Raw genomic sequence first — 23,452 nt, 5'->3', positions numbered from 1 at the left:
ACACTAAAAATTATTTCACCATATAACTTACAAACGTTGAGCACAGAGATGATGAAACTAATAAATGAAAGTGCATTTATCTTCAGCATAAAGACAGGTTAAAGAACAGTATAGTTTCACCCCAGTTTAATCTTGTTATGGTGCATTTCAATTTCAGTGAATTTTTTCAGGATAATTTAGTACCTGTAATTTGACTTTTTTGTTATTTGATATAAATTCCTTTGGTTTTTAGATGATATTTATGTTATTCATGTCCAGGCAGGAATATGTTAAAGTTTAAGTCAAAATTAGAGAACAGATTATAAGGAAGTAATAGAAGATGAGAATAGACAATGGAATTGTTAAAAAAAAAATGCACAGCATTCAAACCAGAAAGATTAGAATTTTAATCTTCCCAGAAAGAAATAAGTAAACGTTAACTATTCACTTGCCCTCCCTAAATAGCAAAGTCAAAGGAGACCAGCAGAATCCCCACAAGAGCAATGTCCATTTACAAATCTGTGAAGACGTTTGCTATCTCGGATGATTATAGTCCTACCAGTTAGCAAGGAGATCACTTTAACAAAATTATGACAATCTCTACACATACATAAATTTTTTATTATTCGAATTGGCGCAGCATTTGGTGTATTCAACAATCCAAATGTAATGGCCAACTTTTCACTATGATAAACCAGAGAAGAATAAGTCTTTTCTTCATCATCATCCTCAATTAATTCGAAACTTTCTTGCTGTTCATATCCATGTCTCTTTGCTTTTTCAAGCAATTCCTCCAGCAATGTGCTTATTTCTGAACTATGAAGATTCGACCGATCACTGGACTTGAAGGAATGAACTTTGTCCTTGATGCTAATCCACCCCCAATCCTTTAAATTTCCCAGTTTCTCCTCTCTTATTATTCTCCTCACCTTGGAAACCTCCTGCCATCTCTCTGCAAATATATACATATTCAATAACAATACATAAGTCTCTATGTCCTTTGGCTTCAGTTTGAGTAACTGTTCAGCAGCGTACAAACCCAACTCTGTATTCTCCTGTCTTCTACACCCTGCAAGCAAAAGTGACCATATAAACTCATTTGGTGGAAAACCCATCTTCTTGATAAACTCGAAAGCTTCCTCTAAACGACCTAATCTCACAAACATATCAATCAAACATCCATAGTGGTCCATCAATGGCTTCATTTTATAGTCCTTTTGCATAATCTTGAGATAGCCAAGTGATTCATTTACCATTCCAGCATGACTACAAGCTGATAAGACACCCACGAAAGTTATCTGGTTTGGTCTTACTCCGGCTACTCTCATGTCCTCAAACAGCTGCAATGCTTGCTCTGTCTGGCCATGATGTGCGAGACCAGTAATCATAGAAGTCCATGATATCAACGTTCTGGTAGACATCTCTAAGAAAGCTTTGCTTGCTCTCCCAATGCTCCCACACTTGTTGTACATGTTAACTAGTGCTGTTCCCACAACTACTTCGGACAGGAAACCAGTTTTCAGCGTTTGAGCATGTACCTGCTCTCCTTGTTCTAAGGCCACCATCTCACCACACACGGTTAATATGCTAGAGAAGGTGTAGAGATCGGGTCTAATGGCTGAGCGATTCAGTTTCAAAAAAATGCTCAGTGCCTCTGTTCCACTGTGGTAGGCTGAGACATCGTCCTTAGCAAGATCCACCATTTGAGCATGGCCTGCAATCATGGCATTCCATGTAACCAAGCTGACATCTCCCATGACATCAAACAACTTCTGTGCCTCATCAATCCTTCCACATTTAAGGTACAAGTACATGATAGAGTTATTTATTCTCAAGTTTGATTCATACCCTTGTTTAATGCTCAAGGAGTGAAGCTGTGATCCTATACTCAAATACAACATTGTACAACACAGGCTCAAGACAGTAGACAATGTAAATTCATTAGGCTGAATTCCTTCAGATAGCATCTCAGTGAAAATTCTCAGGCCCTTTGCAGCTTTACCATTGTCTCCAAAGGCAGAAATAACTGTGGTCCATGACACTATGTTCTTTTCTCTAATCTTTTGGAAAGATTTGACAGCAGAATCCAAGCTGCCACAAGTTGAGTAAAAGCTACAAAGCGAGTTCCCAATACTTGTATCAAAATCTATCCTATATTTAACAATGTAAGCATGGATTTGCTTCCCCAGTCCAATAGAATTCAGAGCAGAAGAAGCATTCAGAGCAGCTCCTAGAGTGTAGTTTGTAGGATAAGATCCGACTTCCAACATTTCTTTGAAAACATGGATTGCAAGCTCTGGTTGAGAATTCTGAACATAACCCGTCATCAAGGTCGTCCAAGAAACCACATTTCTTCTATCCAGATTATTGAATATTTTCTGTGCATCCTCCATGGATCGACATTTTGCATAAACATTGATAAGAAATGTCATGATGAAGAAATCTTGATGGGTTCCGGTTTTTACGATGTGGGAGTGAAGAACTTGCGCATTTGAAAAGGAATTCTTGTCAATGCATTCTTGAAAGAGAGGGACATAGTATGATGATTCAATCTTTTTTCCATCTTTTACAATGGAAAGCGCTTCTTGGAAGTCTAGGGTTATTGCTGCTTCTATACTTCCATCCAATGGGGTGATTGTCTGGTTTCTTGTATATGAGAGGCCTGGGCTCTGAGACACCAATGTTGTCGACTGATTATTGTATATAGTTGGAGAAGAAGAAAAATTTAAAGTGATTTAGCTAATTAGATTGGGAATTCTTTTTTAAGAAACAAAAAAAACTCAGAGAGATATGTTTTTATGTTTATGAAATTTAAAAATTCGGTGGTTCCATTCAACCAAAAAAAAAAAAAGATTTGCAAAGCAACCTGATTCTAAACTTGGGTGTTATCAATAACAATTTTAGAAAGGGTAAAGGTATGTAATCATGAACTTCATTCTGGAAATTATTGAAAATCATTTGTTTTTCTCACTAGGTGAAAATAACTCATGACCTGCTAAAATTTGATCTTATAGATAGTTTTAAGTGAAAATATGACAATAGATTTCTTTTTTTTTTTCCGGGTGAGAAAAATACATTTCAATTACACTAGTTTTGAAATTTTGAACTATAATATTTGTTCCAAAAATAACATTGACTTTAGAGCGAGAATGATTGTACAATATATAAACTGTTTTGTCTAGTAAATCAGTGAACTAGCATGTTTCATATAATGAACTGGTTGAAGAATAAAGAAACACTAATCAAATTGCAAAAGAAGATATACCTTTTCTGGGGCAAGAAAAGTAAAGAGTTGTTTTCTGGGTTCTGTATCGAGCTTGAGATTGCCACTGAGGGCAACTGAAGGCAGAGAAGCCATGAAAGGGAACAGAAAGAGAAAGGTGGTCATTTATTAGGGAGAGGGTCATTTTATCCTCTTCTATCTCTTTGGATAATGTTGTGGAGCAAAATATATGCCCTGAAAACTCCATGTCTCGTATAAAAACTTCAGAATAACCATGAGCAACAATCGCATGAGTAAGCTAAAGTGTTTCACATTCTAATACCTACTTTTAGAAAGCAGACCAAAAAAATTGAAATGAAACTGACCAAATCCACAGCTAACTCTTAATTTAAAGTTCATATTAACCATTTTCCGAAATGAGAACATTAAAGAATTTGATGAAACTAAAAATAGTTAAAACATAACAATTATGATATAATCACACCTATGAAGTGTGAATAAAATGAAAACAAATCAAAGACGGGCCCTGCAATCATAACCCAATTGTATAATTTGAGGCCTAGGTCTTTTTGGCCCAACTGGAGTGGTTGCTGAAAGAACTAGCTTTTATAATTCTCACTTACGACAAATAATAGAAACGAAAAAATGTTGTATTACAAGTTGTTCTCAATGGTCATCCTGAGAATAAAATTATAACATTGAGCTAATGTTTTTGGACTTGAAAAGCTGCAGATCCCCTGTTTGTTTCTAGTTCAGAGTGTTACTCCCAATAAAAAATTACATGAAAGATACATTGAAATACATTAAATCGATTGCCAAGGAAAACGAAATTCAATTAATATCATAGCTCAAATATTGCTGAATAATAATTAATACATTACATTTAGATATTAATATTTTGAAAAAAACAAGTGGACCAGATTGAAGAAAGGTGGTCTCATCCCTCCATCCCCTGTTTATTTCAAAAAATAAAAAATCCCTCCATCCCCTGTAAATATACCGCTACAAAGGCTTTGCAATATATATTTCTTCTCTCTTGGAAGGTGATAGACTGACTGAGGACCCAATTTGACATCATATTATCTGCATAAGCTGTTAAACATTAAAATGATCGTGATTTGAATGCTTTAACACACACAGAGATCTTCGGCCAGTAAAAGGATTTTGTCAACAATTTCATGTTTTCCACTACTTTTAACAAGCTATATTTCTAGTATATAAATATGTTATAGATACATTAACAATTTGTACATTTTTCTATAGTTTTCGTCCAAGCAAACAGGGTTAGTTTCAGTTCACAAGACATACCTTGCCCCACAGGTACATAATGGGTCCTGTCTAGTCCTTGTATTTCATTGTCTCTTTTTCAAAACCAATAGTTGGAAATTGTTTTGCATACTCCTCAACCTCGTGTCGAAGCTTTGCAATATCAGATTGAATTTGCACATTTGACTGTAAAGTTGCTACAAAATCCTTTAACTTTGTTCCTGGATTCAGAATACAAAATAAATGCTGTGAACATGCAGTTCTCACAACTAAGAGACCCCAACCAAATAGTGCAACACGTGAAGAATCTTTTCTTCTTTTTGCTTTTTCCTAGATAATGACAGAACTTAAGGAAATGAAAATGATAATAGATTTAAAAGAAATAACTCATGTAGGACATGAAAAAAAAATACCTTTGGCATCAGCCTTGATCTTCAACGCCAACTTCACAGCTGCATCAAAGAAATCGGCTACTCTCTCAAAATCTTCCTCTACAAAACCCCTAGATGTGAGAGCTGGGGTTCCTGGAGTTCAAAGGTAGATGTAATACATAAACCTGGTAAAAATTTAGTTCGCATCAGGAAGGAAAAAATAATCACAGGACGGAGGCCATACCCATCCGGATGCCACCAGGAACCATGGCAGACACATCCCCGGGAACTGTATTTTTGTTGGCTGCAATATGAATAGATTCCAAAACTTTTTCCACTCTTGATCCATCAATGCCCTGTCAATTAAAGTTCCCAAGTAAGAGTGCTATAAATTATTTAAATTTATTATACAATGATGGAAATTTCCCAGCCAATTAGCTTATGTTTCAGAAAAAGGAGTGATTGTTTCGAACATCAACTGGTAACTTCTTCCATTCTCTAACTAAATTCCAGGTATGCAGAAAAGTTTAAAAAATTCAATTAGGAAAAAGAAAGAAAGAAGCTTAAGAGCTAAAGCACTTGAAAAGGGAAAGGATCAATCACATACCTTGTTTTTCAAATTTACCAAAACTAAATGGTTGTCAGTTCCACCAGATACTAATTCGTACCCCTTCTCTAGCAAACTCTGCATATATGATGGGCATAGAAGGGTGAGTATAACTAAAGGCAATACGCAAACAACTTGTCCAAAAAGTGGCAAAGGATGCAAAACACACATAAGATCTAGCAAACTATATAAATTTGCATCACGGAGAAGCACTCATTCAGACCTGAGCAAATTTTGAGCAATTACTGAGGACTTGCTGCTGGTAGGCCTTGTACTCAGGTGTCTTGACCTGCATTAAGAGAAAAATAGTCAAGAAACCAAATAAATGCAAACTTTGCTAAATGATTCTTAAAAAGCTGAATTGATTGAATCATACTGCAATTTTCCTTTTATTTTTGCCAGTAAATATAAATGACACGAAATCAGAAACCTACTTCTTAACCCAGAAAAATCACAAACCTGCTTTAATGCAACTGCCAAACCGGCTATAGTATGATTATGTGGACCACCTTGCAATCCCGGAAAAACAGCCTGGTTAATTTTGTCTTCATAGTCATACATCACCTGCAGGACCAAACTCAAAAATATGTAACTTGTTAATAAAGATTGCAGGAGTATGGATACTATAGTTCTAACACGAAGGGCAAACAGAAATGATAAAGAAAAATCACAAGAAAGGAGCAGAAGCTGATTTCCAAGGTTTGCAATGCAATATGCTCTTGGAGGATAGAAGTGATTATTTTTCTAGTCTCTCAAATTGAGTAATGTCCTCTATCTGTTCCCTCCATTTCTAGAGCAAAAAGTTGGCACTCACTTCTTGCCCTTGTTTGTTGACTTCTTTGACACCCTTCCTGAAGAAGATCATAGCACCACGTGGACCACGAAGTGACTTGTGCGTTGTCGTTGTCACAATATCTGCATATTCAAATGGAGAAGGAATAACACCTGCAGCAACCAATCCACTAATGTGTGCCATATCAGCCAACATAATTGCTTTTTGCTTGTCACAAACCTGCAAAGCCATCAAAATTAATCCTGTAAGACTAAACCGAGCTTCGTAAGAATTTTCAACAATTTTGTGAAAACATCACCAATATTGCTTCTTCCCAGCAGGTGAGCTTGAGTTTACCTTCCGAATAAGTGCATAATCATAAAGACGAGCATATGCACTAGCACCAGCAACTATAAGTTTTGGCCTGAAAAGTGTGGCACTTATCTCCAACTGCACACAATTTTGTTCAAGTGAATTAGGACTTCTCCATCAACATTGGCTGAAACCACATTTTGCCAAGGATTCTGAATTTTAACGAAAGATTTAGATAGGAAAAAAAGGACGCTACCAACTGGCATATAGTTTATTGCTTAACTTTAAGAAAGTAAACAAATATAATCAAAATGATGATTATTGCTCAGTGAGCCACCACAATAATTTGGATCAAGATAGTTTAATTAGGTTATATAGAAAAAAAATTAAGATTGTAAATCAGTAGGACTGAAGTTTGGGGCTCACAGTATAGTGGTACCACAGAGGAGATCCAATGCAAAGTCCACTAAATAAGTGTTTATCCTTTGACATGAAGTGATTGTATCCAGGTGTGGATATTAACCTCTGTTATACATGAAGACAAGTGACATCTACATAACATTTGCATTTAGCCACAACTTATTACGTTTGTAGTTCTCCACAACATACAATCTACTTAAGTATTCAATTTTCTGTTTTCTGAGTAATTGTCACCATGAACCCCAATTTAGAGTCTGAACAAGAACCTTAGCAGACTAGGGAAAATATATCATCCACTGACTTAGGACCATAGTATTCCAAAATGTAAATCTATCTAGAATAGTCAGTAGAAATTCATGAAAGATGGAAAAGTATACCTGCTCATAGTCAATATATCCAGTGCTCTCGTTCAATCTGTATGGCATTGTTTCAAAGAATATAGACACAGCAGATATTTTCTTTGTATCTGTCTGCAAAACAGCAATCAATAGTGCTGGTTATAATCTCTAGTAAAACAAGAGTGTCATAGTAGAAACTAAGAGATTGCTGAACCATGTTCGATGCACAAACATTAAAGCACCTGAATTCAAGCATTATAAGAGATTACATTACTAATATCTTAGAAGAAAAAAAAAGCATTAGAGCAATGAGATAACAGGGAGTTTCGTTAAAGGATCTAAGGACCTTCTTTAATGGAATAAATTTTGGAAAGATACATAGATACTAACTGAAAACTGGAGAGAGCTTGTCTACAAATTAAAAAAAAAAAAGCAGGAAAATTTTTATCAGAGAAAGCTGCAAGTACCTGGTAACCATGTGAAAGATGCCCACCATGAGGTAGATCAAGCGCCATGATTCTTTCATGAGGTTTCAACAGTGCAGTATAAGCTTGGAAGTTGGCAGGGGATCCTGAGAGTGACTGCACGTTGACTGCAAAAAAGAAAGGTATGAATTCCCAAAAGTTAGGAAGTTAGCTATGCACATTGCATTGCATTCTTAAAGAAATAAACAGATTACTGAGAACATTGCAATTAAGCATTAAACATGAACTGATGAATTCAGAATGTTCAGCCCCTTCTACAGCAATGTAAATCTGTCATCATCTCTTTTGTACCAACCAAACTGCCTCTGGCAGATAATTAATTAACTGGCAAATGAAACTAAATAAAACTTTCCCTTAAACTGTGACTTTAGCTACAATGACTATCCATGAGCACTGTCCAGAAGTTTACAATCACTAATAGCATAGGGAAGAAATCACTCTCAAGACTATAAGATATAAGAGAACAGTAAGAAAAGGAAAATAATATATCTTTTAAAAATAAAAAGGCCAATAATTCTGACAATTAAGTCAGTATAGGCCAAAGGTAAAGCTACTCTTTATCTCTATCAATTAAAGCTAAACATGAAATAATGATCTTATGTCTCCTTCTAATATATGACAGTCAACTACAACTAAAGAAATCTGGAACCAAACAATAAAACAACTAATCTAATTATAGCATCAGCTGCATGACTAAAACCGGATTAACTGAGTAAAAAGACCACATCAAACATGCAAATGAGAAATCAAATAGGGCCAATATAAACCAGAAGAGACAACCATTTACCTCCCCATTTCTCTGGATCTAATTGAAAAGCTTCTAATGCACGCTTTTGGCACAAGGACTCGGCCATGTCAATATACCTAATTTGATGAGAAGTTAAAAGAGTTACATATCACAAAAAAGCGACTGCATATCAACTTATCATAAATTACCTTCCACGTGTGAAATTTAAAGATTGGAAAGAAAAAGGAAACTAAAAGCAACAGAAACAACAGAGATTCGACTTTAGAAAATAATAACTTCTTGTGCTGAAAACTAGTGCTATATTGTTTCCTAATAGTAGATAACAACCAGAATGACATCAACTTCAGAATTCAACAAACAATAGCAAACGCCATTCATATTGAGATTTTCTTTCCAGTGTCGATTACATAAACTCATCCAAGACATCTAGAAGGAAAAGTGGAATCTCATACTCATTTCCTCCATAATATCTAGCGCCAGGATATCCTTCACTGTATTTGTTGGTCATTACAGAGCCTACAGCTTGCATCACTGAGACTGACGTGAAGTTCTCTGAAGGTATAAGTTCAAGCCCCTACATATAAACCTCAGATCATTAACATGCTTCAGCTCAATAGAATCCACCACGTACAAATGATTAAAGAAGGGTAAATTTACATAACTATTAGTCAGATTATAAATCAAAAACAATTTACAGTAAGAAATAAATTTGGTAGCGATTATGTACATATCATACTTTCCATTGCCTTGCTTTCTCGAGTTCGATAATGTCGGCGATTTCAGGATCGATTTCCTCGAGTGGAGCATTCAGTTGCTTTATCCACTGATGCAAAAAAGTGAAAAAAAAAAATTGCTTGTCTTCGCATTGATTAATTACAAAGCTAACTCGTGGATCTAATACAGCAAGAAAAAAAAGTTCGTTCAATTTAAGCTTTGATTCAGAATCAAATAAAAAAATTTGCTTACAGTGGCACGAGCTTTCTCTTTCTCCTGTATGGCTTCGTTTGGCAAGGAGGACTGCGCATGCAGATCAAATACGAAACCGGATAGATTTCAATACGAAATCCGAAACAAACTAATACCGCGTGATTAAAACACACACACACACACATATATACGTTCAGCAGATCAAGAGAATGACCATGAAATATAAAGAACCGCCATTAAAGAAAGGTGAAATTGGCTTGATAGAAGAGGATAGTCTGCGAAGAGCCAGTGCCATTCCTGCGTTTGCCTTCTTTCTTTCTGCGCAAGAATTTTTCTTCTTTGCTTTGGATTTCAGTTGCAAGCGGCTCCCTCAGGCCTTCAGCAAGTGGGTTGGTGGAACTGCGAGGCGTGTCTTCTGCTCTTTATTTAAATCTAAAAAAATGGTTGTTCGTGGGGGCAACGTCAGTTGTCAGACGGGACATCACCAATAAACGACTGCGTTTCTGAGAATGGCTTAGATTGCCCGATAACGACGATTGACGAACCCTCAAGCATGATTCTGCTGCAATATTCCAACGGCAGCGTTTTGTGGGGGCTTTCAAAACGACAGCGTTTTGTTGTCAGACCGTAATGCAACAACAACGTTTTCTTTCGGGCTTATACGTTAAAAAATGGGCCCATATTGGAAACAAGGTTCAAATTCTTTCAGCCCTATACTTCAACATTCGCGCGTGTGTGACACTAATTTAAAAATAGGAATTGTTCGCAGACGGCAATGTGAGCCCGACAGATATATGCTGGCCTATGACGGGATAGTTTTCGTTTTTACCTATTTAAATATTTAGAAATTTAAATAATTATTTATTGGCAAAGTTTGTTATTTTTCAATAAAAAGTTAATAGATTTAAATTGAAATTTATATTTTTGTATATTTTTATTAATATGTTATATATAATTTGTACTTGTATATTATCTAATTAATAAAATATACTTAATTCCACTCAAAAGTTTAGAATCCGGAATCTTAAGCTGGAATACAGAATCCAGCCAGGTGGAAAAACCTTAAAAAAATTCCAAATAGTTTCTCGTCCAAAATGTACCGTATAAAGACCCACCATCGTTTCATACCACATGCTTCCCTATTAAGCCCTTATTATCTCTAATCTTTTTCTCTTAGTTTATGGTAACCATGGAAATAGAAGCACCAATAAGCAAAAAAATCACAGAAGAAACCGTAACGGAGGAAGACGACGACGAGCAATCTCCAATAGAGCAAGTCCGTTTAACTGTTCCGGTAACCGATGACCCGGCACTCCCGGTATGGACTTTTCGTATGTGGTTCCTTGGGTTATTCTCCTGCGTCCTCCTCTCTTTCTTGAACCAGTTCTTCTCGTACCGGAAGGAGCCGCTCATCATCACACAGATCACAGTTCAGGTGGCTACGCTTCCTATCGGACGGTTCATGGCCTCTGTTCTTCCCGAAACGAAGTGTCGGATTCCGGGTTTCGGGTCGAGAAAATTCAGCCTCAACCCGGGGCCGTTCAACATCAAGGAGCACGTTTTGATTACCATATTTGCGAACGCTGGAAGTGCTTTTGGTAGCGGTTCTGCTTATGCTGTTAGTATCGTGAATATCATAAAGGCTTTTTATGGGAGGAGTATCTCTTTCTTTTCTTCCTGGTTACTTATCGTCACCACCCAGGTTTTTTCTCCATTTCTGTAACTATTTGCTCTGTGTTTGCCCGAAAATATAGATATTTTTTATTTTATTTCTTATACTTTAATGCATATATTATTTATAAAATATACGTCATGGTTTCTCGTTTTGTAGTAAAGCATATACATGTGTATGTATTTTTATAAATTCCATACAGTTTTTTTCTTATATATATATATATTTATAAAACTATGGTACTAACTAGGGGATGAACGAATTGGCAATGAGTTTTCCAGGTATTGGGATATGGTTGGGCGGGGCTACTGAGGAAGTACGTGGTGGAGCCAGCCCATATGTGGTGGCCCAGTACCCTCGTTCAGATCTCTTTGTTCAGGTACCTGAATTTTTTTTCTCATTTATATCTTATACTTCATAAAATAGTTATTTATATAAGAATTTAAAAAAAAAAAAAAATAGAAGGCAATGACTATGAGGGATTGATATTCTGCATGACTCTTTGTACATGGCACTATTTTTGTATTATATGATTGGATTTATTTAATTTAATTCGGCTGGATTCAAGCCAGGGTTGGCCCTCCATTACCCTGAAAAATGAAAACAAAATATGCTTTTATTTTATGGTTTAATATAATAAAATTTTTTATATTTTATATTAAGTAAAATGTTCCCTTGAAAACTATTCCAAATATACACATTTGAATACCGGGCATATGTGTATCTATAAACAAACAAAAACAAAAAATAGAGAACACTAAAAAAATAAAAATATCATTATCGGTATTTGATTGAGCTAAATTCATACAATTTAATTTCTTACTGATTAAAAATTACATTAATTAACTCTTTAAAAAGATACTATACCTACATAAATTTGCAGGACTTTGCATGAAAAAGAAGAGAAAGACGGCAACCGCCATTTATCTCGAGTCAAATTCTTCTTGATCGCACTCATATGCAGCTTTAGTTGGGCCTTATTCCCCCAATACTTGTTCCAAACCCTTCAAAGTATCTCATGGGTCTGTTGGGCTTTTCCTAACTCGATCACTGCTCAACAAATCGGGTCAGGTCTTAATGGACTCGGAGTCGGAGCATTTACTCTGGACTGGACAACTGTTGCTTCATTTCTATTTAGTCCCTTGGTATGTCCCTTCTTTGCCATTGCCAATGTCTTTGTGGGGTATGTCATCTTTGTTTACCTGGTGATTCCAATATGTTACTGGGGTATGAATATGTATAATGCCAATACATTTCCCCTTTATTCCACGGATTTATACACAGCACAAGGTCAATTGTATAACATTTCATTGATTGTTGATAAGAAGTTTGAGTTAGATTTTCCAGCATATAAGGAGCAAGGAAGGGTCCATTTAAGTATCTTTTTCGCTTTGGCATATGGCTTTGGATTTGCTACCATTGCTTCGACACTTTCTCATGTCGCTTTATTTTATGGACGGTAATAATTATTTTTATTTATTTATTTTGTCTATAAATTTTTTGAATAAATTGTAATTTAATCACGATAAAGAAAATTTTTCATGTGACATTAATTATAATTTGATCACAGGGAAATATATGATCGATACCGTGCTTCGTTTAAGGGAAAAGAGGATGTCCACATGAGACTAATGAAGAGATATGAAGACATACCTTCATGGTGGTTTTATGTTTTACTTCTTGTAACCATTGTTGCTTCCTTACTTCTCTGTATTTTTTTCAAGAAAGAGGTACAGATGCCATGGTGGGCATTAATATTTGCAGCCGGGCTCGCATTTATTTTCACTTTGCCTGTCAGCATTATCACTGCCACAACAAATCAAGTAATCTACAACTTAATTATAGTGTTAAGAGTTTAATTTCTGAAAATTTTGAATGTCATAGTTTGTTTTTTTTTAATGTAGACACCAGGCTTAAACATCATTACAGAGTATATAATGGGAGTAGTATGGCCAGGAAAACCAATAGCAAATGTTTGCTTCAAGACATATGGATATATGAGCATGTCACAGGCTATTGCATTTCTCAGTGATTTCAAGTTGGGTCATTACATGAAGATTCCTCCCATATCAATGTTCCTGGTTCAGGTAAATTGTATCAAGTTGGATCACTATATAGAACTAATATAGCTAGACTGATAAAGTTACTTAATTTCAGTTGATCGGGACAATGGTTGCTGGAACAATCAATCTAAGTGTAGCATGGTGGCTTCTCGAATCTATCGAAAACATATGCCATAAAAGTGTTCTTCCAGCAAATAGTCCATGGACATGCCCAAATGACAAAGTGTTTTTTGATGCATCTGTTATCTGGGGATTAGTAGGACCAAAGAGAATTTTTGGGTCTTTAGGAGAATACTCATCATTAAACTGGTTCTTACTTGGAGGACTTTTAGGACCTTGTCTTGTTTGGCTCCTGCACAAAGCCTTCCCTAACCATTCATGGATTCCACTAATTAATCTACCAGTACTTCTGGGTGCAACGGCTTATATCCCCCCAGCAACCACATTGAATTATAATTCTTGGATTTTAGTGGGTGCCATCTTCAATTTCTTTGTATTTAGGTACAGAAAGAAATGGTGGCAGAAGTATAATTATATCTTATCTGCTGCATTGGATGCTGGTGTTGCCTTCATGGCTGTTATGCTTCACTTCTTGCTGGGACTTGAGGACAAGAGCTTGAACTGGTGGGGTTCAGGTTCGGACATTGATACCGAACATTGTGGCCTGGCAATTTGCCCAACAGCAAAAGGTGTAGCAGTTGAAGGATGTCCACTTTTTTAACTTCTTCGAATTTTTCTTTCTGCCACCAGTATGTATTATTTACCATGTATACGACACATAAATAAATTAGCGCATATATATATATATATAAATATCTTAACTATATTTAATCCTCCAGTCACAAGTGTTTGTATATCTATATAAATATATAGGACATGTTAATATATTTTATTAATTTGAATTTTGGAAAGAATGAAAATAAAGATTTGAGAAAACAATTGAAATTTATGTACCGATGACCTTTTTTCAATTGTATAAAACAAATTAAACTTCAGATAGATGAAGGGTATTCATGTAATTCAAACTAGAATAAAATTGATTGAAGATGAAAGATTTAAAATTAATGACCAAACTGGAACGAGAATAGATTAAATTAAATTGTTTGTTAAAATATGCTTATGCTTAAAATCGACATAAAGTAATATATTTAAATAAAATAAAATAAAATAATCAAAGACTTCTGCAAAATTTAAAGAGAGAATGAAACTTAATATAAATTAATACTTAAAATGACAATAAAAAAATTAATATAAAAAATATATATTTGAAATAATTCCAACCACATTGGACTGAAAACTAAAATTTTAGACAAAAATATTTGGCGAATTTAATTATTGTTTTGGTTGTAATCTAACTTATATATAGGTAGATTAGGTTATTGGGACATAAGCTTTGCACGTGATGTTATTATATATAAAGTGAATCATGCATGATGCGCCATAGTATGACGATGAATCAAAGAAATTAATGCTTATTGGATTTAAAGTTCCATAGGCACATGAATTGAAAGACTAAAAATGGCATTCATCGTGTATAAATTAAATTCCCCATCATTGTAACAACTGTCTTTCTTATATATATGGTTGAGATTAATTCAAGGGTTTTATTCAATTTTCCTTAAGAAGAAATACAAAAATCAAAAGTTAAAACAATATATATACATATATGTACAAAGAAAGAACAGAATTAGAAACACCAAGATGCAAAGAATCAAGTCCGATAATCACCTATATATATATATATATATATGTTGTGTTTTACAGAAATAATATATCATTCTTGCCCAGAGAAAGAAAACGAAACTTTTGCTATTATTTTCAGGGATAAATTGTTAATGACAAGTCAACATCCTAAATTTAAAAAAAGAAAAAGGTAGATAGTCAAGAGTTGGAAATATCATTTATGGATTTTATTGTTTAATTTATATTTTTATAAAAAAAATAATTATTTAGTATTTGAGAGCACAAAAAAAATATTATGAATAAACTCATATTTGTGTTAATACTTATTCATAAATTAATTATGAATTTATTAATAAAAATATCATATTAGTTAACAGATAATTTATTAAAAGTAAATAATAGGAAGTATTAATTAGTCAAGATGTTTAATAGCTGGATTTTTGCTTATGTTATGGAAAAGATTAACTCTTAGAATTACTGTTAGTAAAAATGGCAAGAATGTTTTTTACAGCTATTAAAACATCTGGAGCCTATGAATTTATTAGAGGTCAATAATTAATTTGCCAAGTCAAGGACATTGCTGTCACATTACCCAAAATTGATTTTCAATTCAAATCTTACCTAAAGCCAGATCAAAATTAAAGAGGTTAAAATTATATTTATTTCCTAATTTTATTTTAATCAAATTTTTATAGGATGTTAATTATGCATTTAATCAAAATAAGTAACTATGTGATTTTTTGTCGGGTCATGAAGGGAACTTGGTGCTTTACGTCATTAAATTATGTTATTAAAAAATAATAATTTTCTATGAAAAAGAATTTTCGTTAAACTGCAATTAACAGATATCATTATGGTAGTATAAAGATAGATTAAATTTAGAAAGCAATAAATCTATCTGTAATTAATAAATTTATTTCCCCTAAAAATCCAAAGATTCTGCTATTTTTAATAAAGATTCCACGTAATATAATTTGAAAAAGGCGAGGAATAAATACAATTTATAAACCCCAAACGTAACAGATTCTCCAGATCCCCCGCCCCTCTTCTCATCATCGGTCTCCATTGATAACCACACCACAAAACAGTTTATTTTTCCTCCTCGCAAACTCTGGCCCTTCGCCATGTCTCCTTTCGAGATGCAATTCCAAGCCAGCGCCATGGACGACGAAGAAGAAAATTCTCCTATTGAGGAAGTGAACCTCACCGTTTCGAACACGGACGATCCATCTCTGCCAGTCTACACGTTTCGCATGTGGGTTCTCGGCATTCTCTCCTGCTGCCTCCTTTCTTTTCTCAACACCTTCTTCGCTTACCGTACGCAGCCGCTCACCATAACCATGATCTCCGTACAGGTCGCCACGTTGCCCATCGGCAAGTTCATGGCCAGCGTACTTCCGTCAACCACATTTCGGATACCCGGGTTTGGGAACCGAAAGTTCTCACTGAACCCGGGTCCGTTTAACATCAAGGAACACGTCTTGATATCCATCTTCGCTAATGCCGGGGCTGCGTTCGGGTCTGGTACCGCCTATGGTGTAGGCATTGTGAATATTATCAAGGCCTTTTATCACAGAAGCATCAGTTTTCATGCTAGTTGGATTCTCGTCATCACTACTCAGGTCCTCTGTTTTCTCTCCCTCTAATTCCCTTCTTCATTCACCTGTAATTGCTATAAATTTCAGACTCGGGCTGACTTGTAACCGGGTTGTGGAGCAGGTTTTGGGCTACGGGTGGGCCGGGATTATGAGAAGGTTCGTGGTGGACCCTCCAGAAATGTGGTGGCCCGGTAGTCTGGTTCAGGTCTCTCTTTTCAGGTAAATATTGGGCATGTCGTTTTATCAGCTGTCAGAGGAGAACAATTGTCGTTTTGACTTTTATTTTTGGTTCACTGATTAATATCCAGTATGGGGGACTCATGACAAGAGCCAGAGTCTGAGTCAAAAGGGTTTGACTTGTAATTTCACGAAGGATTATTGTAATTAGAATAGTTTATATACTATAATTACGCTTGAGGCATATCTTGAACCTTTACTTAATATTTGTAGAAACGAAAAGATGATTTGCTTAAGACAATGAAAGAGAAAATATATTCTCTTTTTTTGACATAATTAAAATTAAAAAAATTAAAAATGAAGAATAATTATAATTTTTTTTCTTTAAATTTTAATTAATTATGATATCAGAATTTAATAGCATCAACTGTGTGACACTAACAGGGCTTTACACGAGAAAGATAGTGCTCGTATGTCCCGAGGCAAATTCTTCTTGATAGCTCTGATCTGCAGCTTTTCCTGGTACGTCTTCCCCGGCTATCTCTTCTCGACACTATCCGCCATCTCCTGGGTGTGTTGGCTATATCCCAAATCGGTCACCGCCCAGCAGATAGGCTCCGGCATGGACGGACTCGGCCTCGGCGCCTTCGCCATTGACTGGGCTGTCATATCTTCCTATCTCGGCAGTCCGCTAATCACTCCTTTCTTCGCCATTGTTAATGTGCTTGTTGGCTATATAATCGTCATATATGCGGTTCTTCCCTTGGCCTACTGGGGCGTAAACCTCTACGATGCCCACAAGTTCCCCATTTTCTCGTCGGAGCTCTTCGATGCTGATGGACAGGTTTATAATGTTACCGCCATTGTCAACGACAAGTTTGAGATTGACATTCCGGCTTACGAGCAGCAAGGCCGAATTAACCTCAGTGTCTTTTTTTCTCTCACTTATGGAATTGGATTTGCAGCCATTATATCTACACTCACTCATGTCGCCTTGTTTAATGGAAAGTGAGTTATCAATCGCTTTTAGTTACTGCTCACTTCATTCACAATCAAAATTCTTATGTTACTTCTAATATTCATAATTCAATTAGTCTATGCTTTACTTATCATTTAGCTTAAATTTTTTGTTACTTGTCATTTAAGTATAAGAATTTAAATTTAGAAATTGATATAAGGACTAAACTTAGGATTTGAAAACGATCAAAATGAAAATTGAACCAAACACAATAATCAAAAGTTGACACGAGATCGGATTGATGGACAGAGAGATCATTCAGCAATTTCGAGCTTCGACGAAGGGGAAGATCGATATTCACACAAAGTTAATGAAGAGATACAAGAACATACCAGACTGGTGGTTCCATGTGTTGCTTGCAGTGTCAATTGTACTGTCTCTTGTGCTATCCATTTTCATGAAAAATGAAATCCAAATGCCATGGTGGGGACTGGTATTTGCTGCTGGCCTTGCTTTAATTTTCACTCTTCCTGTCAGCATTATAACAGCCACAACCAATCAGGTAAAGGGCTTCCATTGATGAACAGTATTAGTTATTCAATAAATGCTAGATGTATAGTTATTTTTGCAGAAGTATTTGACTGGCTCTGCATTTTGTTTAATTAGGGTTTAATTTTTATCAGCCAATTGCTGGTTCTAATTTTCATATTTGTCTTAATATGTGTTACTAAAATATGTACCACCATTATCATCTTTGAGAGTCTCTCATATTGAAAGTTGAAATTGAATTCTCCCTGTCAAAGAATTCAAGTTTTAAATTTCAGAAATCAAATAGTATACGCATATTTAGATTAATATATTTAGTTAATTTGAAGTCTAAACATTCTGCTTTTTTTTTAACACGACCTGCCAGATGCCGGGATTAAACATCATTACAGAGTATATCATGGGTGTTATATTACCTGGAAGACCTATAGCCAATGTCTGCTTCAAAACTTATGGGTACATAAGCATGGCACAGGCAGTCTCCTTTCTGAATGATTTCAAGCTTGGCCATTACATGAAGATCCCACCAAGATCAATGTTTTTAGTCCAGGTATGACTTAAAAAATGCCCTTTTGTCTGTTGAACGAGGACACAAGATTGTTCAGGCAAGAAGTCATGCTCCATGACAAACATTCTCAATGGAACTTATCCTGTTCTGGTGTATATACAAGTGTAGACATAGACATTAGAAAAGAAAGTGTGATAAAATCTGAAACTCGGGTTTTTAACGAGACATGCTTGATGAGGACTAAATTCATTTCTTGCAAATCCACGTTTTACTATGTAGTGTTTGCTTAAAGTGCTTTACCATACTGGTACAAAAGTACTGATTAGTATTCTCTATAGGAGATAGATAAATTTTTACAGACGGTAAAAAGACTGATAATTAGTGAAATTTGATGCAACTTACTAGTCCCCGGGAGTATTATTAGTTAGTGGTGTTATTTGTGGACCAAATAAATTGTAGTAGAAAATTTTTGTTTGTGCTGTATTTTTGTCCATTTATATAAGGTTATGAAGCTATTGGTTTGAAAATCGTCAGTACAGTAATCTTGCTGAATTGGAAAATTTATCATGCTCCAAAAGTGACTTCTCAAGTATATTCTTTTGGTGTTCTTGAACAGTTCATAGGAACCATAGTAGCTGGAACTATCAACATTACAGTAGCCTGGTTTCTGCTGGGCACTGTGGAGAACATTTGCCAAATTAATCTCCTACCTGAAAACAGTCCCTGGACATGCCCCAGCGATCGGGTCTTCTTTGACGCATCCGTAATCTGGGGACTGGTCGGACCTAAAAGGATCTTCGGCAGTCTTGGCAACTACTCAGCTCTCAACTGGTTCTTCCTCGGTGGTGCACTGGGACCTCTTGTCGTTTGGCTCGTCTCCAAAGCTCTCCCCAGCCAAGCACACTGGATTTCAAAGATCAATCTGCCTGTTCTTTTAGGCTCGACTGCCGCCATGCCTCCTGCCACAGCAGTGAACTTCAACTGCTGGATTGTTGTTGGGATTGCTTTCAATTATTTCGTGTTTAAGTACAGGAAGAGTTGGTGGCAAAGATACAACTATGTTCTGTCTGCAGCACTGGATGCTGGATTAGCTTTCATGGGGGTGTTGCTCTATTTCACTTTGTCAACGCAGGAAGTAGGCCTAACCTGGTGGGGGACAGGAGGTGAGCATTGTGATATCGCCAGATGTCCCACAGCTAAGGGAGTTGTTAATCCTGATTGTCCTTCCTTTTAATTTTCATCTTCAGTTTCATGGCTTGTGTTTTATAGGATTCAATACCACGAATTTTTAATTCTATTTTCTTTTTTCTTTTTTTTCTCTCTCTATCAGTAATTGTAAGGAGAAGTTCTTTGCTATTCCATTGATTAGAATTGACTGATGATAAACTGTGTTAGGACTTAAAATTGAGAGGACCATAAAAACTGAAGGCTAAATTTGATTAAGAATACATTTATCTTAAGGTTATGTGTTTATAAGAAATCTAAAAATTTGTGTAATTAACTTAGTTTAGCGAGTAATTAAGATATAAATTTTATTATTTTCTTATAAAATGTCCATCCCCAAGTTGAACTATGGTAAATTTTTAAATGAATTCCGTAAAAATTATTGTTTAAAACATGGCCTTAAGAAACCAAGAACTGTTAGACTATTGATTATTTTTTATCTCCTCTAAAAGTAAGTTTTAGTTTTTAATTAAAAAAAATATCTTTAAAAAATATAAATGTATATATTTGATTCCTGGATTCACAGTGAATAGTAAAATAGATGTTTATAAATAAAATAATAAATAATAATGTAATGTCTCGAGTCCCAATAACGAGACATAAACATATTTATATCATTTTCAAGTTAATGGGATCTACAATTCATACATATAAGCAGCTCAAAATTAAATTATATAAAACAAAACATCCTTTATAATATATACAATATTTATATACACAAAACATAAGGTTAAAATATAGAGTTTAACAAAACGATGCGATAACCAAAATAAGAACAAAATACACACTGATCATAACACCTTTGCATCTTACTCATCCAATAGCTGCTCTGAATCTTTCTATTCTGAGAATATTATGATAAAATTTAATGAGTTTTACCAACTCAGTAAGCATTTCCATTATTCCAAGACTCAAATCAGACATCATGCAAACACATGCAAACATGAAACAAATGCAATATTGATATTTTTCAAATTGAAACTTATTTTCATAATGTTTCTAACTTCACAATCTTATACTTCATAATTTACTTATTATTCACAATTAATTTTTCTATCAAAGTTTCACACATTTCACTTGAACATCATAATTACATTCGAATATATTTTTATACTTTAATATTATTACAAGTTCGAAATATCACAAATACACTCAAAATATCATATGTACAGTCAAATATTATAAATACACTCAAAATAATATATCTACACTCGGAATATCAAATTTAAGATTTTATTGTGCGATGTCGTTTATATCATCATCGAGTATAAGCGAAAATGATCTCCCTATCACATGGATAGCACACACAAACTCTCATATTTGTACAATAAGTACGTTTGCTAGGTGACCCACACATTCACAAACACCTATCTACATTTGAATTAGGTTTCATAAAGCTATCCATGTGCAGTTCACCATAACCACTGAACTTCAGCTATAGACGCATCATTCGCTCATTGATTCAAACTAAACAAGTAAGATATACACTATTTCGCTCATATTCACTCATTTTCTAAATCTGTTATCAAATTTCTTCTATTCAGTTAAACTACTTAATTCTTATTTTAATTAATTTCTTAAAATATTTTATTTATTCTTATATTTCTTTTATTATTTCCCAATTAATAACATTTCTTTTTATCTACTAATTTCACTCATTTATTTCCTCAAATACAATAATTTTATTTTACAGTTTTATTTCATTCTTATCACAACTCTCGAATTTCTAGTTCTTTTTCATGCTAGGTCACATCACAATCATGCAATTCACAGGAGTATATGTATACAACCATCACAGATTAAATGTTCTGAACTCCGTCAGGAAAGGTTCACACTGCCTAAACAATGTCCAAGTTTATGTTCTTCTCAGTATATCAATATAGTACTTGTTCTATGCTCAAACACGCACAAATCAATAATATGCATGTCTATAATTCAAAATACGTAACTTAGATTCAAAATATGCGATACTTACAAAACTCTTTTGTAAAACATCCTGCAATACCGGATTCAACCACAAGTACAATATGGGTTCATAACATGATTAATAATCTTAAATCGGAAACTAAAAAGGCTAAATCGCTTGCAATTTGCGGGGTCCAAACCTCACTGTGAACACTTGGATTCTGGCACCCAATGGACCACTCTTCAGTTCACCATGTCAACATGAGCACTCTAGCTCCCGAAACCTACACACATACGTTAGTACACACTCCCATCGAAAACCCATGACTAAAGAGGAAAAAGGGACTCACCTGGTTGAAGTTCGGTATTGTGGAAGCCCGAACAACTTCAAGCTCGTCACTTCCTTTTCCTTTTTTGGTTTAGAGCCTCCGCAACGTTTCTCTTCTTCTTCTTCCAGTTTTCTTGTGCGCGAACTCTCTGGTTGTGCTCTCTTTCCTTTTCTTCCCACTTCTTTTCCTCTTCTGTTCTCGCCTCCTCCCTGTCGGACTATCGTTCTCTATGTCCTTCTTACTCTCAGGCTCGGCTGCTTACTTTTCTCTTTTTTTTTTCTTCTTCTTATCTTCCCTCTCGGCTCAACACGACTCCTCCCTTTCTCTTGACTTTGGTCGTCACTCTTTCAATTTCGGCTGCTCTTCTTCGAAATGAGGGAAAACCATAAATGGGTTTCCTTAAATACTCAATTCCCAGTCGTTCGATCTTGTCAGATCTAATTTGGTCCATTCGATCGTCCGCTATTCAAAGCCGTTGGATTGGCCTCAGACGGTCTAATTCTGACTGTCCATTTCCTACCACCATTTCCATGTTTCAATAATTGCAATTTTGGTCCATTTTTGTAGATGTATTCAGTTAGGTCCTTAAAATCTATAAAAAAAAAACCCCTCTAATTTTTGAAAACTCCTTCAATTAAACCCTTAAAGCCTTAATTTAATGAATTTTATCTTAAAATTTTAATTCTTTTATTTTTATTTACTAATTTATAACCCCTTGAATTATTTTCACACATAATTTACATTTAATTGGGGTCGGATATTACAATCATTCATCCCTCATAAAAATTTGGTCATTTAAATTTCATTACAACTTTAAAACAAGTGAGGATATCGAGTATGCATCGAGTCGTCAGTTTCCTAAGTAGCCTCTGTTGGAGAATGATGTTGGCAGAATACCGTAACCATCAAAATGGTCTAATAAAGCAGAGACTTAATTTACCTTTCTTCCCAAATCTCATAATGTCCTTGATTGGTGACATTTTGAGGAACACACGGTCACTTGTCTCGAACTCCAAGTATCTTCTATAGTTTTCTGCATAATTTTTTTTTGCTCTGAGTTGTCTAGAGATTTTTCTTAATTTAAGAATTGGGTTGGTTCTATACAAAAACGTAGCATTGTGCTTAGAAATTATAAATAATGTGTATAAATTGTGTATGTGCATATTTTGTGTGTATATGAATTGATAAGAATAGATTGATAAGAACATATTGATAAAAAGAAATACGTGAATAATTATGTACGACATGCTATGTGTATTATGTAACGACCCCAAAAATTTAAAAAAAAAATGTATATAAAGAATATGAGTGCGGAAGCAAAATAAAAGGTTCTGATTAATA

At 34.9% G+C, this 23,452-nt stretch overlaps 4 protein-coding genes and 1 long non-coding RNA gene across 7 annotated transcripts; 2 read left to right on the top strand and 3 right to left on the bottom strand.

The window, feature by feature from the left end:
- Window positions 1-315: 315 nt before the first annotated feature.
- On the bottom strand, window positions 316-3,702 carry LOC110807323 (putative pentatricopeptide repeat-containing protein At5g52630). Of its 2 annotated transcripts, none has more exons than XM_022032424.2 (2): window positions 3,245-3,702; window positions 316-2,669 (listed from the first exon to the last, which is right to left on the bottom strand). In XM_022032424.2, exons 1-2 carry the CDS (start codon window positions 3,365-3,367, stop codon window positions 450-452), a joined length of 2,343 nt encoding a protein of 780 aa, XP_021888116.2. In that variant the 5' UTR covers window positions 3,368-3,702; the 3' UTR covers window positions 316-449. The 2 variants fall into 2 exon arrangements, with proteins under 2 accessions (XP_021888116.2, XP_021888117.2); XM_022032425.2 differs by having other exon boundaries at window positions 316-2,648; window positions 3,245-3,696.
- A 312-nt stretch (window positions 3,703-4,014) lies between these two features.
- On the bottom strand, window positions 4,015-9,987 carry LOC110807312 (serine hydroxymethyltransferase, mitochondrial-like). Of its 2 annotated transcripts, none has more exons than XM_088221295.1 (16): window positions 9,663-9,987; window positions 9,488-9,538; window positions 9,258-9,344; window positions 8,974-9,095; window positions 8,561-8,637; window positions 7,756-7,880; window positions 7,328-7,420; window positions 6,576-6,668; window positions 6,261-6,458; window positions 5,906-6,010; window positions 5,670-5,735; window positions 5,447-5,524; window positions 5,084-5,195; window positions 4,882-4,992; window positions 4,511-4,689; window positions 4,015-4,294 (listed from the first exon to the last, which is right to left on the bottom strand). In XM_088221295.1, exons 1-15 carry the CDS (start codon window positions 9,741-9,743, stop codon window positions 4,541-4,543), a joined length of 1,548 nt encoding a protein of 515 aa, XP_088077421.1. In that variant the 5' UTR covers window positions 9,744-9,987; the 3' UTR covers window positions 4,015-4,294; window positions 4,511-4,540. The 2 variants fall into 2 exon arrangements, with proteins under 2 accessions (XP_088077421.1, XP_088077422.1); XM_088221296.1 differs by having other exon boundaries at window positions 4,015-4,285.
- Window positions 9,988-10,557: 570 nt separating this feature from the next.
- Window positions 10,558-14,009, top strand: LOC110807310 (oligopeptide transporter 4-like). Its single transcript, XM_022032409.2, has 6 exons — window positions 10,558-11,150; window positions 11,402-11,499; window positions 12,004-12,579; window positions 12,691-12,943; window positions 13,025-13,207; window positions 13,278-14,009. Exons 1-6 carry the CDS (start codon window positions 10,629-10,631, stop codon window positions 13,902-13,904), a joined length of 2,259 nt encoding a protein of 752 aa, XP_021888101.2. The 5' UTR covers window positions 10,558-10,628; the 3' UTR covers window positions 13,905-14,009.
- A 1,838-nt stretch (window positions 14,010-15,847) lies between these two features.
- Window positions 15,848-19,975, top strand: LOC110807306 (oligopeptide transporter 2-like). The gene is made up of 6 exons (XM_022032405.2): window positions 15,848-16,488; window positions 16,586-16,683; window positions 17,086-17,649; window positions 17,909-18,161; window positions 18,513-18,695; window positions 19,270-19,975. The coding sequence occupies exons 1-6, from the start codon at window positions 15,991-15,993 to the stop codon at window positions 19,885-19,887; spliced, it is 2,214 nt and encodes a 737-aa protein (XP_021888097.1). The 5' UTR covers window positions 15,848-15,990; the 3' UTR covers window positions 19,888-19,975.
- Window positions 19,976-21,806: 1,831 nt separating this feature from the next.
- Window positions 21,807-22,686, bottom strand: LOC148270416 (uncharacterized). Its single transcript, XR_015819677.1, has 2 exons — window positions 22,133-22,686; window positions 21,807-22,066 (listed from the first exon to the last, which is right to left on the bottom strand). It is a non-coding gene; the product is annotated as an uncharacterized LOC148270416 (long non-coding RNA).
- Between the last annotated feature and the right edge of the window lie 766 nt (window positions 22,687-23,452).

The sequence above is a fragment of the Carica papaya genome, chromosome 1, assembly GCF_054855325.1.
Source record: "Carica papaya isolate Zhongbai chromosome 1, ASM5485532v1, whole genome shotgun sequence".
Taxonomy (NCBI): domain Eukaryota; kingdom Viridiplantae; phylum Streptophyta; class Magnoliopsida; order Brassicales; family Caricaceae; genus Carica; species Carica papaya.
The sequence above is the reverse complement of the archived record's forward strand: the minus strand, read 5'-3'. Positions and strand labels throughout refer to the sequence as shown.